The sequence below is a fragment of the Salmo salar genome, chromosome 13 (genome assembly GCF_965601325.2).
Source record: "Salmo salar chromosome 13, fSalSal1, whole genome shotgun sequence".
NCBI classification, from domain to species: domain Eukaryota; kingdom Metazoa; phylum Chordata; class Actinopteri; order Salmoniformes; family Salmonidae; genus Salmo; species Salmo salar.
Window position 1 is genome coordinate 103,910,646 of NC_138303.1, and position 16,620 is coordinate 103,927,265.

At 43.0% G+C, this 16,620-nt stretch overlaps 1 protein-coding gene across 2 annotated transcripts; it reads left to right on the forward strand.

Moving 5' to 3' along the window:
- The first annotated feature begins 6,294 nt into the window (after nucleotides 1-6,294).
- LOC100136563 (protein AMBP) lies at nucleotides 6,295-13,184 on the forward strand. Of its 2 annotated transcripts, none has more exons than XM_014138750.3 (10): nucleotides 6,295-6,530; nucleotides 6,815-6,957; nucleotides 7,528-7,604; nucleotides 7,937-8,053; nucleotides 8,796-8,897; nucleotides 9,250-9,311; nucleotides 9,547-9,628; nucleotides 12,167-12,334; nucleotides 12,646-12,822; nucleotides 13,041-13,184. In XM_014138750.3, the coding sequence occupies exons 1-10, from the start codon at nucleotides 6,417-6,419 to the stop codon at nucleotides 13,067-13,069; spliced, it is 1,071 nt and encodes a 356-aa protein (XP_013994225.1). In that variant the 5' UTR covers nucleotides 6,295-6,416; the 3' UTR covers nucleotides 13,070-13,184. The 2 variants fall into 2 exon arrangements, with proteins under 2 accessions (XP_013994225.1, XP_013994226.1); XM_014138751.3 differs by having other exon boundaries at nucleotides 12,646-12,816; nucleotides 13,036-13,184.
- The last annotated feature ends 3,436 nt before the right edge of the window (nucleotides 13,185-16,620 follow it).

Below are 16,620 nucleotides of genomic sequence, written 5' to 3' on the forward strand. Positions count from 1 at the left end.
TTCTCCCATTCTTCTCTGCAGATCCTCTCAAGCTCTGTCAGGTTGGATGGGGAGCGTCGCTGAACAGCTATTTTCAGGTCTCTCTAGAGATGTTTGATCGGGTTCAAGTCCAGGCTCTGGCTGGACCACTCAAGGACATTCAGAGACTTGTCCCGAAGCCACTTCTGCGTTGTCTTGGCTGTGTGCTTAGGGATGTTGTCCTGTTGGATGGTGAACCTTCACCCCAGGTCGTGAGCGCTCTGGAGCAGGTTTTCATCAAGGATCTCTCTGTACTTTGCTCTGTTCATCTTTCCCTCGATCCTGACTAGTCTCCCAGTCCCTGCCGCTGAAAAACATCCACACAGCATGATGCTGCCACCACCATGCTTCACCGTATGGATTGTGCCAGGTTTCCTCCGGACGTGATGCTTGGCATTCCGGCCAAAGAGTTCAATCTTGGTAACATCAGATCAGAGAATCTTGTTTCTCATGGTCAGAGTCGCTTACGTGCCTCTTGGCAAACTCCAAGAAGGTTATCATGCCTTTTACTGAGGAGTGGCTTCCGTCCGGCCACTCTACCATAAAGGCCTGATTGGTGGAGTGCTGCAGAGATGGTTGTCCTTCTGGAAGGTTCTCCCATCTCCACAGAGGAACTATGGACCTCTGTCAGAGTGACCATTGGGTTCTTGGTGACCTCCCTGATGAAGGCCCTTCTCTCCCGATTGCTCAGTTTGGCCAAGTGGCCAGCTCTAGGAAGAGTCTTGGTGGTTCCAAACTTCTTCCATTTAAAAATTATGGAGGCCACTGTGTTCTTTGGGACCTTCAATGCAGCGGAAATGTTTTTGTACCCTTCCCCAGATCTGTCCTTCAACACAATCCTGTCTCAGAGCTCTACGGACAATTCTTTGACCTCATGGCTTGGTTTTTGCTCTGACATACATTGTCAACTGTGGGATCTTATCTTATCAATTTAATTTACCACAGGTGGACTCCAATCAAGTTGTAGAAACATCTCAAGGATTATCAATGGAAACAGGATACACCTGAGCTCAATTTCGAGTCTCATAGCAAAGGGTCTGAATAATTATGTAAATAAGGTATTTCCGTTTTTTTGTTTTTATAAATTGGCAGAAATATCTAAAAACCTGTTTTCACTTCGTCATTACAGGGTATTGTGTGTAGATTAATGAGAGCAAAAAATAATTTCAACAATAAATAAATGTGGAAAAAGTCAAGGGGTCTGAAACCTTTCTGAATGCGCTGTATATGATATAGGCTACTGCACATTACTCACAACATAAAAGCCCATAGATGTAGCTAGCTATATGCTCTCTTGGGTAAATCAATGAAACTAGCTCCAGTAGGCTAATCTTTTTGAGTGTGAACTGTATTACTGTACTTTGTTGTATTATACTGTATTATATGGACTGAAATTACGCACATTGTTCAAACCATTATAAAGCAGGGAGAGATCATGCGATTCTGTTGCACCTACAAAGTTACAAGTATAAGCTAGCTAATTTGATTTGCACGCCTCCAACTCAATCATCAAGTTTGCAAACGACACTACAGTGGTAGGCTTGATTACCAACAACGACGAGACGGCCTACAGGGAGGAGGTGAGGGTCCTCGGAGTGTGGTGTCAGGAAAATAACCTCACACTCAATGTCAACAAAACAAAGGAGATGATCGTGGACTTCAGGAAACAGCAGAGGGAGCAGCCCCCTATCTACATTGACGGGACAGTAGTGGAGAGGATGGAGTTTTAAGTTCCTGGGCGTACACATCACGGACAAACTGAAATGGTTCACCCACACAGACAGCGTGGTGAAGAAGGCGCAGCAGCACCTCTTCAACCTCAGGAGGCTGAAGAAATTCGGCTTGTCACCAAAAACACTCACAAATTTTTACAGATGCACAATCGAGAGCATCCTGTCGGGCTGTATCACCGCCTGGTACGGCAGCTGCTCCGCCCATAACCGGAAGGTTATCTAGAGGGTAGTGAGGTCTGCACAACACATCACCGGGGGCAAACTACCTGCCCTCCAGGACACCTACACCACCCGATGTCACAGGAAGGCCAAAAAGATCATCAAGGACAACAACTACCCGAGCCACTGCCTGTTCACCCCGCTATCATCCAGAAGGTGTGGTCAGTACAGGTGCATCAAAGCTGGGACCGAGAGACTGAAAAACAGCTTCTATCTCAAGGCCATCAGACTGTTAAATAGCCCTCACTAACATTGAGTGGCTGCTGCCAACATACTGACTCAACAACAGCCACTTTAATAATGGAAAAATGGATGTAATCAATTTATGACTAGCCACTTTATATATATAATGTTTACTTACCTTACATTACTCATCTCATATGTATATACTGTACGCTATACCATCTACTGCATCTTGCCATCTTGATGTAATGTATCACTAGCCACTTTAAACAATGCCACTTTTATGTTTACATATCCTACATTACTCATCTCATATGTATATACTGTACTCTTAACATCTACTGCATCTTGCCTATGCCGTTCGGCCATCACTCATTTATATATTTTTATGTACATATTCGTATTCATTCCTTTACACTTGTGTGTATAAGGTAGTTGTTGTGAAATTGTTAGGTTATATTACTTGTTAGATATTACTGCATGGTCAGAACTAGAAGCACAAGCATTTCGCTACACTTACATTAACACCTGCTAACCATGTGTATGTGACAAATCAATTTGATTTGATTTGATTTAATAGCTCTTATATCTCTCTCTCTAGTGTTGCTTCATTCCTTCCTTGCTTTCAACAGTTAAATTAAATACGTTTCGTTGTACTCTTCTTAGATGCAGAAGGCTTTCACTTCTCTTCATGAAGATTGAATAGTTATGGGTCTGAATAAATAACTGCCATAGCCTACCGCCATTGCGCTTTCACGCTTCTTTCAAACTACTCATGATTTCTATTCTCTGCTTTTTTAACATTCAGCAAACAAGAGCTTGCGTACCTCTTTGAATAGTCTATTGGTATAAGAATTATTATTTTTTTTATTTAAAAAAAAGAATGTCCAGCAGGCTATTCTAGTCTAGCGTGTCCTGCATGGGACTCCAAGAGCTAAGGGGCGTTTTTTTAAGGAGAGAGGCCAGGGGAGCACAGGTGCGTGTTGCGCAAGAGACAGTAAGTTAGCATAACCCAGAATGAATTAGCTAAATATAAGGCCAATGCTGCATTGAATGTATTACCTGAAAGAGGTAAGCTAGGACATCTATATATAGGGCTATATATCAATCTAGAACAGGATTATCTATTTTGGATATATTTTTATTGAATTGATCGAGAAAGACTGCAAGAGAGTGCAATGATTTAAAACAACGATATTCGAGTGATAGGCTGCTTAAAAAGTCTTCAGCTGCAATAAATAAATAAAAACATTACAATTAAAACATAAGGTGTCCTGCCAAAGTCAGATTGAGACACGCATTCAGTCTTTATATTATAGACTATGCTGCAGCAAATATGGGCCTACTTGTCACAAGAAAAAAAGTTACCATGATGAGATGATAGATCTACATGCATTGTGAACTGAGCTCTAATCTGAGACGGGCTGTCTGTCCCCACTCTGAGCGTTGATGATTCATTATGCAGAGGCCGTAGAGGAGCCAGATTTAGACATCGCATATAACAGTTCCATTTCACGCCATGCTGTTCATATAAATAATTTATTATAATTTACTGGGTTCTTGCAGTTATTTATCCCAGAAAAAGCGAGTGGTTTGTGGCGGTAAATCCCAGTAAATCCTGAAAACCGGGTTCCCGCCATTCAACCCTAGTACACACAGGTGTCCCTCTATGGTGAGTCTGTCTGTTCTGCTGTTCAGGTGGAGGTGTGACCAACCAGGTTTGAACCTGGTCTCCCGGCACCAACAGACAGTGTTAGCCCCCTGTTTTCCCATGACTGCATGGCCAGGCATGACTCCAACACCATCATTAAGTTTGCCGACAACACCACACCAACAACGATGAGACAGCCTATAGGGAGGAGGTCAGAGACCTGGCCGTGTGGTGCCAGGATAACAACCTCTCCCTCAACTTGATCAAGACAAAGGATATCATTGTGGACTACAGGAAAAGGAGGACCGAGGACGCCCCCATTCTCATCGATGGGGCTGTAGTGGAGCAGGTTGAGAGCTTCAAGTTCCTTGGTGTCCACATCACCAACAAACTAACATGGTCCAAACACACCAAGACAGTCGTGAAGAGGGCATGACAAAACCTATCCCCCTTAGGAGACTGAAAAGATTTGGCATGTTTCCTCAGATCCTGCACCATCGAGAGCATCCTGACTGGTTGCATCACTGCCTGGTATGGCAACTGCTCGGCATCCGACCGCAAGGCACTACAGAGGGTAATGCGTACGGCCCAGTACATCGCTGGGGCCAAATTTCCTGCCATCCAGGACCTCTATACCAGGCAGTGTCAGAGGAAGGCACTAAAAATTGTCAAAGACTCCAGCCACCCTAGTGATAGACTGTTCTCTCTGCTACCAGAACGCCAAATCTAGGTCCAAAAGGCATGTTGAATTTTTTAAATGTATTATCATATATATTTTTTTAACCTATTTTTCTCCCCAATTTCGTGGTATCCAATTGGTAGTTACAGTCTTGTCCCATCGCTGCAACTTCCGTACGGACTCGGGAGAGGCGAAGGTCAAGAGCTGTGCGTCCTCCGAAACACGACCCAGCTAAGCCGCACTGCTTCTTGACACAATGCCCGCTTAACCCGGAAGCCAGTCGCACCAGTGTCGAAGGAAACATCGTACAACTGGCGACCGTGTCAGCGTGCATTGCACCCGGCCCGCCACAGGAGTCGCTAGGGCGCGATGGGACAAGAACATCCCTGCCAGCCTAACCCTCCCTTAACCCGGACGACGACGACCACTGTGCCACTCGGGAGGCCCCAAAAGGCTTTTAAACAGCTTCTACCCCCAAACCATAAGACTCCTGAGCAGCTAATCAAATGGCTACCCAGACTATTTGCATTGTCCCCCCCTCTTTTACGCTGTTGCTACTCTCTGTTTATTATCTATTCATAGTCACTTTAATCCCACCTACATGTACATATTACCTCAATTACCTCGACTAACCTGTGCCCCCACACATTGACTCTGTACTAGTACCCCCAGTATATAGCCTCGCTACTGTTATTTTACTGCTGCTTTATAATTATAATTATTTATTTTTTTACTTATCTATTTTTTACTTAACAATAATTTTTTCTTAAAACTATATTGTTGGTTAAGGACTTGTAAGTAAGCATTTCACTGTAAGGTCTACACCTGTTGTATTCGGCGCATGTGACAAATAAAATAGTTTGAGTAGCTAACGCCAGTCTTGATGTGTCATGCGAGCATGGTTCACACAAAAACACCTCTGTTACATACTTGGAGAGGAACTGCGGCATTAGAGTGGAGACCTGAATGTAATATGCTGATATACAATGTGCTTGAGGAAATGCATAGCTGGTGGCATTACCACTACATATTGCTCTTCTTCTGGTCTTATAGGTCGTTCCCTGAAGGTGAAGCCTGATATGATTAAGAAATGCAGTTTGAGCCAAAACAGGTAGTCTTAAAGCAGACCTTTATGTGTCAAAACATTGTTGCTCTCCTTGTTGTTTACAGAGAACTGCCCTCCCAATGGACACTAGGTAAGTTAATAGACTTCCTTTCTACAGACAGTCTATGTTGTTGATGGACTACGATTACTGGAACACGTGATATTTGAATGAACTGTAGGTTTTATTTCTGTCTCTCCATAGACTGTTGAATTCGTTTTCCATTTTGGGGCATCATTGTATATAACACTGCTATGGGTGACTAAATGCTAGTGTTCCATTGCCTATTGTGCTGAGAGAGAGAGAGAGAGAGAGAGAGAGAGAGAGAGAGAGAGAGAGAGAGAGAGAGAGAGAGAGAGAGAGAGAGAGAGAGAGAGAGAGAGAGAGAGAGAGAGAGAGAGGAGAGAGAGAGAGAGAGAGAGAGAGAGAGAGAGAGGAGAGAGAGAGAGAGAGAGAGAGAGAGAGAGAGAGAGAGAGAGAGAGTGAATTGTTTTAGCTATGCATGCTACTGTTCGGTTGTGCTTAAATTGGATGTATTTTTTCCTATTAAATTCCACTTAGAAGTCCAATGTTACAGTGACAAACAGAGAGATAAGGAGAACTTTGCTCTGTTTGCGGTTTGTTTTCTGCTGTAGTTTGAGCGGGTACAGGAAGGGGTAAACACACATGGTCATTGGCCATTGGATTACTAGCCTGATCCAGTGGAGGGGGTTGAGGTAGAGGGTTGGAGGGGTAAAGGTTGGAGCGGTGGAGAGATTAGCTCTCCCAGCAGTTCCAAGAGCTCAGGTTAAGCCTCAGTCAGAGGTTGGTATCAGAGACAGAAAGACAGAATGCAGCAGGTTGTCGTACTCACGCTCCTCTTGAGCCTCGTTTGCCTCATCCATGGAGTGCCCGTGCTTCCCGAACCTCTCTTCCCCATACAGGACAACTTCGACCTAACTAAGGTCAGAGTGTCTTCTGTTTCTCATACCATGGATCATAGCCATGGATCTGTCTCTGGCTTTATCTGATCTATTAGCCATAATCAGTAGAGTAATTGGTTTGAAAATTCTTCGTAATGTTACTTGATGGCCAACAGACTGATTCAGTTGAGTTGTCAAGCTATGCAGATTTTGTGATTTTAGTTTCTATCCGCTTTTAAGTTTATACACCTCAGATGTCTAAATGCTGTTCCCAGTACAGTATTACAGGTTGTTAAAACCTTTCCATCTGTCTCTCTATTGGTCAGTTCATGGGGAAGTGGCATGATATTGCGATAGCGTCCACCTGCCCCTGGATGCAGCGCCACAAGGGAGATGCAGCCATCGGAACCCTGGAGCTCCAGGCCAGCGGCACCGAAGACAAAGTCAGCATGACAAGGAGCATGAAAAAGTGACGTTACACACACACACACACACACACACACACACACACACACACATTGATATTCATGTCTCTGAACTGTACCGAATAATGGAACTGGATTCACCATAGCTTAAAGACCCAATGCAGTCAAACTTCTGTTTGAAACTAACGCTGTAAAAGCGAGATTCTTTTGTAAAAAATCTGTGTTATTACATAGTTGTTGGTTTTAAAAAATGCAATTACACAGGACATTCTAATCAGCAGGTTTTGCATGGGTGGAGTTTTGGCTTGCTGAGTGACATCACCAGGCAGTATAAGTTATTAGACCAATAACAAAGAGTTCCAAATCTCTGCCAATAACAGCTAGTTTTCAGGTACATATCCCTCCAATTAGGCCCCTCACTCAGACCACTCCCAGACAGTCCTACATAATTATTGTTTGAGGAATAGTTTTTTAGATTTTAATTAAAAACAGTAAGGTACTTAATTGTTAAGCAGATACTGAGATTAAAACGGCTGCTTTGGCCTTTAATTCAATATATGCTGTGTGCGTGCGTGTGTGCGTGTGCGCGCGTGTGTGCGAATGTGCATGTGCAGGCACGGGAAATGTGAGCAGATCTCTGGTGATTACGAGCTGACCGCCACACCTGGAAGATTAACCTACCACATCGCCAGTAAGTCTGTTTGTCACTTCCTCTCCTCAACCATGTCTGAAAACTTTACTTTCCCCGTCCTTGTTTTCTTAAGTCCTCTCAAAGCTAATTGGAGGAGAATGTTGAAGGGAGGGACCTCGGATCCTCTCTTACAATGCGCTTTGAGAGGAATTAAGGAAACAAGGATGGCTAGTAACGGAGGAAGCAAGGATGTGACAGCTAGTAATGTTTCCATACACAGCCTGTGTATTTTTGTAATCGATGAGAGGTCAACGGTGAGAGGTAATGGGCATTGTGTACTATATTTATGCTCACACTCTCCTACCATATAAGTCTATGTTTCCTTCATGCAGAGTGGGGGGCTGATGTTGATGCCTATGTGGTTGACACTAACTATGATGAGTACGCCATCGTCATGTTGAGTAAACAAAAAACAGGAGGCGAGAAGACAAAGTCTGCCAAGCTATACAGTGAGTGTCACTCCAGTGTCATTTATTTCACTTCACACCACTGAGACAGTAGCCTGGTACCAGATCTGCTTGTGCTGTCTTGCCAACTCCTTTGGTTGTAATTATGATTGTCACGACAACAACCATAGGATTTGGCTATACAGTCAATCAATCAACCAATTGATTTGGCTATAGAGCAGCACAAATATGATAATGACTATAGGAGTTGGCAGGTCCACAAACAAATCTGAGACCAGGCCTCTCAGACACAGCTATAGTGTTGTTATATTCAGCAGCAGAAGATCTGATCTGAGACCAGGCCTCTCAGACACAGCTATAGTGTTGTTATATTCAGCAGCAGAAGATCTGATCTGAGACCAGGCCTCTCAGACACAGCTATAGTGTTGTTATATTCAGCAGCAGAAGATCTGATCTGAGACCAGGCCACTCAGAAACAGCTATAGTGTTGTTATATTCAGCAGCAGAAGATCTGATCTGAGACCAGGCCTCTCAGACACAGCTATAGTGTTGTATATTCAGCAGCAGAAGATCTGATCTGAGACCAGGCCACTCAGAAACAGCTATAGTGTTATTATATGTTAAGCAGCAGAAGATATGATCTGAGACCAGGCCTCTCAGACACAGCTATAGTGTTGTTATATTCAGCAGCAGAAGATCTGATCTGAGACCAGGCCACTCAGAAACAGCTATAGTGTTATTATATGTTAAGCAGTAGAAGTCATTAAAATGCTGCCTCCTTCAGGTCGCACCATGGAACTGCCGCCCACTATCCTGGAAGACTTCAGGAGGCTGGTGAGGGAGCAGGGCATGGCTGACGACACAATCATCATCAAACAGAACAAAGGTAGAGGCACACACACAGGGGCGGACTGGGACCAGAAATCGGCCTTGGCATTTTTAAATCGGCCTTGGCATTTTCCTTCAGGCCCCCATTATTAGCCAAATATTTACAATTTTGCACAAAAAAAAACAACGTTAAACAGGCCCACTGGGCTAAATATGGACCAGTCCATCTGGCATTTGCCAGAAATGCCAGATGGCCAGTCCGCCCCTGCACACACATGCACAAATACTCACATACACCAGGCAGCAAGCACACAGCCACATGCGCACGTATGCATGCACACACACTCCAATGACATCCACTATGTGTCTGGACATTGTTTTACCTTTTTAACTCCTGTCTCTGTACACAGGGGAGTGTGTACCAGGAACAGAGCCTGTAGCAGCAGAGCCTCAGCCTGAGATCACAGCACCGGTACTTCCTGTATTTAATTTTTCAATGTTGAGGTTGTACCCCATGTCAGAGTCTGGGATTATATCGGAAATCGGCTTTGGTTAAAAGCATTACAGAAAGTAAATCAACATTTTCCTAAGTGAAAAGCATTGAAGATAATTGGAATTGGAATTTCAGTATACTTCCTGAATTGATTGGAATTAAAATGGAATTTACCCCAACCCTGCTGAGTACTCACCTGTCTGTCTGTCCCCAGAGAGCCAAGAGGAACATAGTCCTCCCTGAGTTGCCCGCTGAGGAGGGTTCTGGTGCCGGAATCATGATGTTCAGGAGTGAAGGTGAGAGTGCATGGTGGGCCTGCTAGGCCCTTGACCTCTACATTGAAGGTACGTTTCAGCATCAGCTCTGTGTGGGTCTAGTCATTGAATGGCTGGAAGCTGCTAGAACACATTTTGGATGTAGCTCCGGAGAAACATAGCTAATTAAACTAATACAAGTTGAATCAGGTGTGCCTGTCCAGGGCTACAATAGAAGTGTGTACTATTAGGGATACTGGAGGACTGAAGCTGAGTTACACTCATGTATATTATATGTAATTACAGTGTACAGTGGAGTCCGAAATTATTCCCACTGTTGATAACGACGAGCAAAATTGACTGTATAAAATAAATTATTCAAAATACTGAGCTATATCATATGCTCAAATAAATTGGGAAATTATTTTATTTATGCTAATACAATTGCTCAGAAAAATAGATTTTGTTTAACAAGGTAGGGGGTCAAAATTATTGACACTCCTGTTTTCAATACCTTTCAATAGCTCACCTTGTGAGGATAACGGCAATGAGCCTTTTTCTAAAACGTTTTATGAGTTGGAGACCACATTGGGAGGGGTCTTAGACCAATCCTCCATACAGAATCATTTATACCATTCAATGAATCTATTTCTTCTGCACTCGTAGATACCAACCACTAGTCTGGGATTAACAGGGGCTGAGCTACAGCCGTGTTTGCGGAACAAGGACGGATCCCGAAGGGGCCTGGGTTTTGGTCTTTTTACCAAAACGTCTGTAGAATCTGAATGTTTTCAGCTACAAAAGTCTCATGAACACGCACGTGTAATATGTTTGCTCTATGACCTCACAATCTACACAAGAGTCGTTAGACAGTAAGGGCTTCTTCTAGATATAAGATTATTGTAAATCCCAGGACATAGTGTCTATAATACTGTAAGGGGTTCTTCTACATATAAGATTATAGTAAATTCCAGGACATAGTGTCTATAATACTGTAAGGGGTTCTTCTACACAGATCATAGTAAATCCCAGGACATAGTGTCTATAATACTGTAAGGGGTTCTTCTACATAGATTATAGGAAATCCCAGGACATATTGTCTATAATACTGTTATAAGGTCACAAAGTTGCTGTCACAAACTCTTAACTCCACACAATTGTCACTGACTAGTTGGATATTCATTTCCCACTGAGCAAACCATTTCTGTACTTACAACATTCATATCAATTCATTTTTATCGGGTTTCTGCTTTGCCAGACTTTTTTAAACATTTGTCAAGAAAACTCATTGATCAAACTGTTTATGTCAAATGTATGTTCTACTTGTAGCCCTGGTTGTCCTGAAAGGAAAATGGTAAAACACTTCATTGTGAGGCTAAATGGGTCTGGACATGCAGAATAAAAGAAAGTCAGGTAAATAAAAAGCTGATTGTTGATGGGGTCTTGGGACTGATAGGGTTAACCATTTCTCTGTGGATTTTGATGTGTGCTTGGGGTTATTGTCTTGTGGAAGATCCACTTGAGGCCAAGTTTCAACCTCCTGGCAGAGGCAAGCAGGTTTTGGGAAAACATTCTTGGGTACTGGGTAAAGTTCATGATGCCGTTGACCTTAACAAGGGTCCAACGGGCCTCCCGAGTGGCGCAGTGGTCTAAGGCACTGCATCGTAGTGCAATCTGTGCCACTAGAGATTCTGGGTTCCAGTCCAGGCTCTGTCGCAGCCGGCCACGATAGGGAGACCCATGGGGCGGCACACAATTGGCCCAGCGTCGTCCGGGTTAGGGGAGGGTTTGGCCGGCAGGGATGTCCTTGTCCCATCGCTCTCTAACAACTCCTGTGACGGGTCGGGTGCAGTGCACGCTGACTCGGTCACCAGGTGTACGGTGTTTCCTCCGACACATTGGTGCGGCTGGCTTCTGGGTTAAGTGGGCATTGTGTCAAGAAGCAGTGTGGCTTGGTTGTGTTTCGGAGGATAATATAATTATAATAATATAATAATAAATTAAATAAACAAGGGTTCAAGGACCAGTGGAAGCAAAATTGCCCCTTAACATCTCATATCCACCACCATATTTCTTTAGTAGGTATGGAGTTATTTTCAGCTCATACGTTCTCACGTCGATGCCAAACCCACCACTGGTGTGATTGGCCAAAGACCTCTATTTTCATGTCATCCAACAAATGTAAACGCCTGGAGTTTGTCAAGCAGCGTTGGCACTTGGATTGAAACCAGTGCTTGGTCAGATGACATGAAAATATAGTTATTTGGCCACGCACACCAGTGTTGGGTGCCATTATCCTCTCAAGGTGAGGTATTGAAAGTGGTGTCAATAATTTTGACCTCTACCTTTTTGAGAAAATAATTATTACTTATTATTACTAAATCTCTTTCTCTGAGCAATTGTATTATGTACAAAATAATATAATTTCCCCAAAATTGTAGCATACAATATAGCTCAGTATGAATTATTTATTTTATAGAGTCATTTTTGCTCATCTTTATCAAGGGTGTCAATCATTTCAGACCCCACTGTATGTCTATGGATAAAACACACAATGCACTGCTACACATCTCTCTTCAGAGTCCTGTAACGCCGAGCCGGACGCAGGTCCCTGTTTCGGGACGGTGCAGAGGCACTTCTACAACTCCAGCAGTATGGCCTGTCAGCTGTTCACCTACGGAGGCTGCATGGGCAACCAGAACAACTTTGTGACTGAGAGGGAGTGTCTCCAGAGCTGTCGTAACGAGGGTGAGTGGATAGAGTGTAACAGTGGTGCTGCTTTTTCTGTTGGTGAACCACACTCGTGTGACGGGTGATCTTGTCTAAGAGCTTGAGACTTGCGTTACCTCCACAGAACTAATGCCTTCACTTTAGCTCAGTGGGCTTATACAGTCTTGTGGTGCGTAGGAGACACAGGCTTGACTTCTAACCTAGTTGATGATGTGACAATGCTCAACCCACTTCAAGAACCAATATGATGTTCATGCCCATAGACTACGTGTGAGACAAGATTGTCCCTCATGTTTTTCTTCCTGTTTGGTGTGTGTGTCTCTCTACAGCTGCCTGTAGACTGCCCGTGGATGCTCGGCCCTGCACTGGACAGCCCAAGATCTGGGTCTTCCACTCAAACTCTGGTCTCTGTCTGGATAATAAAAAGGACTATTGCCAGGTCAACAGTAACAAGTTCTACTCCAAGAGGGAGTGTGAGGAGTACTGTGGGGTGATGAAGGATCCAGGTAAGAGACACACACATATTGTCTGTTGTAACAAGGTTGTTTCCCTAGGCCTAGGGCAACACTGCCATGTCATTCTGATATCTCTTGGGATTACATGGTCAAGTTGTACTGATTTGTGAAATTACATTTTTCCAACATATTTTTTGTGACCACAAAAATTGCATTATTTATCTGGTTTTAGTCTGCTTATCTGATGTGAATGTGCCTTTGTATTACAGGAGAAGGGGAGTTCCTCAAAACAAACTAAAGGAGATGAGAACACAGAACATACAGCACAGATCAGATCAATATGTTGATCAACAGTAATACACTATAGATATCATACATTACCATAGAGCACAATAAAATGATGGATGAACCTGCTTGGCATCATGTCTTATGTAAACTTCATCCTGACTTTGTGCTGTTGAGTTTATAGTATGTTTGGTTAACTACCACCAACTGAATGTATATGATACACCCATTCATATATGTAATATAAAGGTATATATTAGGGAAAGTTATTGTTCAGCCAAGAGTTTACCAAAGATATAAAATATACAATATACTGTATTTCTTGTAATGTAATACAGTGTATTATGGTGGGATCTGAGGACCGGTGTATGAGTAACCAGCAGAGGGCGATGTTGCTCCAGTTACAGTGACAGCTGTCTCCCCAATCGCTCCTCCCCGTCTAGCGCTGCTCTGCTCGGCCCAACCAAGGAACGACTGGATCGGTGCTAGCTTCCTGCTCCTGGTTCCCAGAGTTCCCGGCTGCTCTCTGCGCTGCGTTCTGCTGGCCGTAGAATGCTGGGAATATCCGGAGAGGAAAAGGGGACTGACAGCATGGAGGGACCATCTCTACAAGGACACACCACCTGGTCGGACGGAGAGAGTGGTGGCAAACAAATACACCACTGGGCCAGCTAGGGACTTTAGCACAGACAACTCTCACACAAATAGCAGCATGTACACATGGCTCAGTAGACCATACAGTTTAACTTTCAGACAGAAATAAAATACAATACACATTACCTCTTAGAGTCAGACACAATGATATATTCACCAAAAAGTGATCAGTCGGTGAGTTTCCTAGAATTTTTCATTTTCGCACGCAAGCATGCATTCAGTGCACGTGAACACACACACACATGCACACGCACACAGAGACGGAGAGAGAGAGAAGTCTTGCAGACTGACAAAATATGTTGCTGAGATCTACACACATAGAGCACACATACTAAACATATACTGAACAAAAAATATAAACGCAACATGCAAAAATGTCAAAGATTTTACTGAGTTACAGTTCATATGAGGAAATCAATCAATTGAAATAAATTCATCATTATTATTAATCTATGGATTTCACATGACTGGGAATACAGATATGCATCTGTTGGTCACAGATACCTTAAAATAAATGGGTCTCACAATGGGCCTCAGGATCTCGTCACGGTATTTCTGTGCATTCAAATTGCCATCGATAAAATGCAATTGTGTTGGTTGTCCGTAGCTTATGCCTGCCAATACCATTCCCCAACACTACAATGGGGCACTGTTCACAACATTGACATCAGCAAATCGCTCGCCCACATGACGGTATACACGTACGTGGTCTGCGGCTGTGAGGCCAGTTGGTTGTACTGCCAAATTCTATAAAAGAACGTTGGAGGTGGCTTATGGTAGAGAAATGAACATTCAATTATCTGGCAGCTCTGGTGGACATTCCTGCAGTCAACATGACAATTGCACGTTCCCTCAAAACTTGAGACATCTGTGGCATTGAGTTGTGTGACAAAACTGCACATTTTAGAGTCGCCTTTTATTGTCCCCAGCACAAGGTGCACCTGTGTAATGATCATGCTGTTAAATCAGCTTCTTAATATGCCACACCTGTCAGGCGAATGGATTACCTTGGCAAAAGAGAAATAATCACTAAAAGGGATGTAAACAAATTTGTGCACAAAATTTGAGAGAAATAATATTTTTTTTGCATATGGAACATTTCTGAGATCTTTTTATTTCAGCTCATGAAACATGGAACCAACACTTTACATGTTGCATTTATATTTGTGTTCAGTGCAGGGGCGAAAATCTGATATCAACTTTGGAGGGGACAATTACATTAAATTTTCTCAAGAGCAATTCCTGAGGGGGACACCAAAAGTAGTGCTGTAACACATAGCCTACGTTTAATATGGTAAATGTATATTGAGGAACCAAAAAAATAAGGTGTTTGGCGTACTCCTAACTACCGGTACCCAAAACTACACAACTAATCACAACAGCAATACCATTGCCTTTAACAAATCTTAGTTCAGTCACCAGTTTAAGTTGAGAGTGGGGGTATCCATGGCATTTTCCAATTATGTTCCTATTTTACAAGTCAAAAAAATTGAGAACCTTTCATAATGTTGCCAAACAAAGACTCAACAAACTTACCTGAGACTCCCTGTCTCTGCCAGTCTGTCCCTGCATATCTGTCCCCAACTCTGCTGTCTGTGTGCCATCTGTTGCCTGCTCTGCCTAATGACATCATTGTGAAACATTTCCATTAGAATTTCATTTCTTTCTTATGAACATTTTATCAACTAGTCTTTGAGATATTAGGCTACTAGGGTTCTTACTTTGCGTTTTGGTGTACTGAAAAATACTCTGATGTCCGTCTTTTTTCTACCATTTTTCTGCCATTTTTCTACCTAGTTGGCTACACACACACAGTATGTAGGTTATTTACAGGTTGAGATTGGCTTCTATCATCTTATCTTCTATCATTCTATATGGGCTTCGATCTAAAAGGTAGCTAGCAAGCTAGCAAGCTAAGGAACTGGCAGTGGATCAAACCATTGTGAGGCAAAGGGTGGGGGGGTCGCAATCTTTTGAAACTTAAAAACGCGCTATTAAGTGTCTATAATCAGCACAATTGCTTTCATTGCGTATTATTAATATTATTTAAATTACATAGTTATGTTTCAGTGATATATTGGAGGGAACAAATCATATATTTCCCCCCGGGATTTCCGCCCCTGGTTCAGTGTACATGGTGAGCAAACATAGACTTGCAGCCTTTTCAACTGGGAGTTAATGCACCGACCCCCTTTATGTGTGAGGAAATGAAAACAATCACTCAATGCTGATATATGCCTCATTTATAACAATATTTCAGTGTTAGCTATTGTAGTTGAAGTTTCAGTGTAGTTGGCATTGAAGTTGGCTATTTAATTGTAGTTTGCCCTATTTTTTTAACACTGTTTCAGTATAGTCTTTCAAATGAAAAGGAAGTGCAATATCCCTTTCTGTTACAGCAGACTGTTACTAATGAGAGACTGACACACACACACACACACACACACACACACACACACACACACACACACACACACACACACACACACACACACACACACACACACACACACACACACACACACACACACACACACACACACACACACACGCACGCACAAAGTGGCAGAAAAAGACGTCAACTGTGACTGTCCGACAGACATGCTCACAGTATTTGCTCTTTGACCAACAAAAAGACAAGAGTTCCCATGAAAATCCTCAGGATGTTTTCTATCAGCTTTGGCAAGTGAGACCAACGGAAAGCAAAGACACATGAAACTGTGAGACTTCAACACTTTTGGCAGAAAGTGCACCTCTTGCTTTCTCACAGAGGCTTAAGAGTCTGACGGTCTGAGCTGAGTGAATCACATAAGTGTTGTTGGTTAAGTCCAGCAGGTTTGGGTTTGTTGGAGCTCTACTCTATATGCAGTGACCCAAGTCATAGACTGTTCTCTCTGCTACCGCACGGTA

Bases quoted from the DNA above. Each gene is read 5' to 3' on its own strand.
- LOC100136563 (XM_014138751.3), top strand. From the start codon at position 6,417: ATGCAGCAGGTTGTCGTACTCACGCTCCTCTTGAGCCTCGTTTGCCTC. The intron at 7,605-7,936 runs GTAAGTCTGTTT...TCCTTCATGCAG, and splicing joins ATTAACCTACCACATCGCCA to AGTGGGGGGCTGATGTTGAT. The intron at 9,629-12,166 runs GTGAGAGTGCAT...ATCTCTCTTCAG, and splicing joins CATGATGTTCAGGAGTGAAG to AGTCCTGTAACGCCGAGCCG.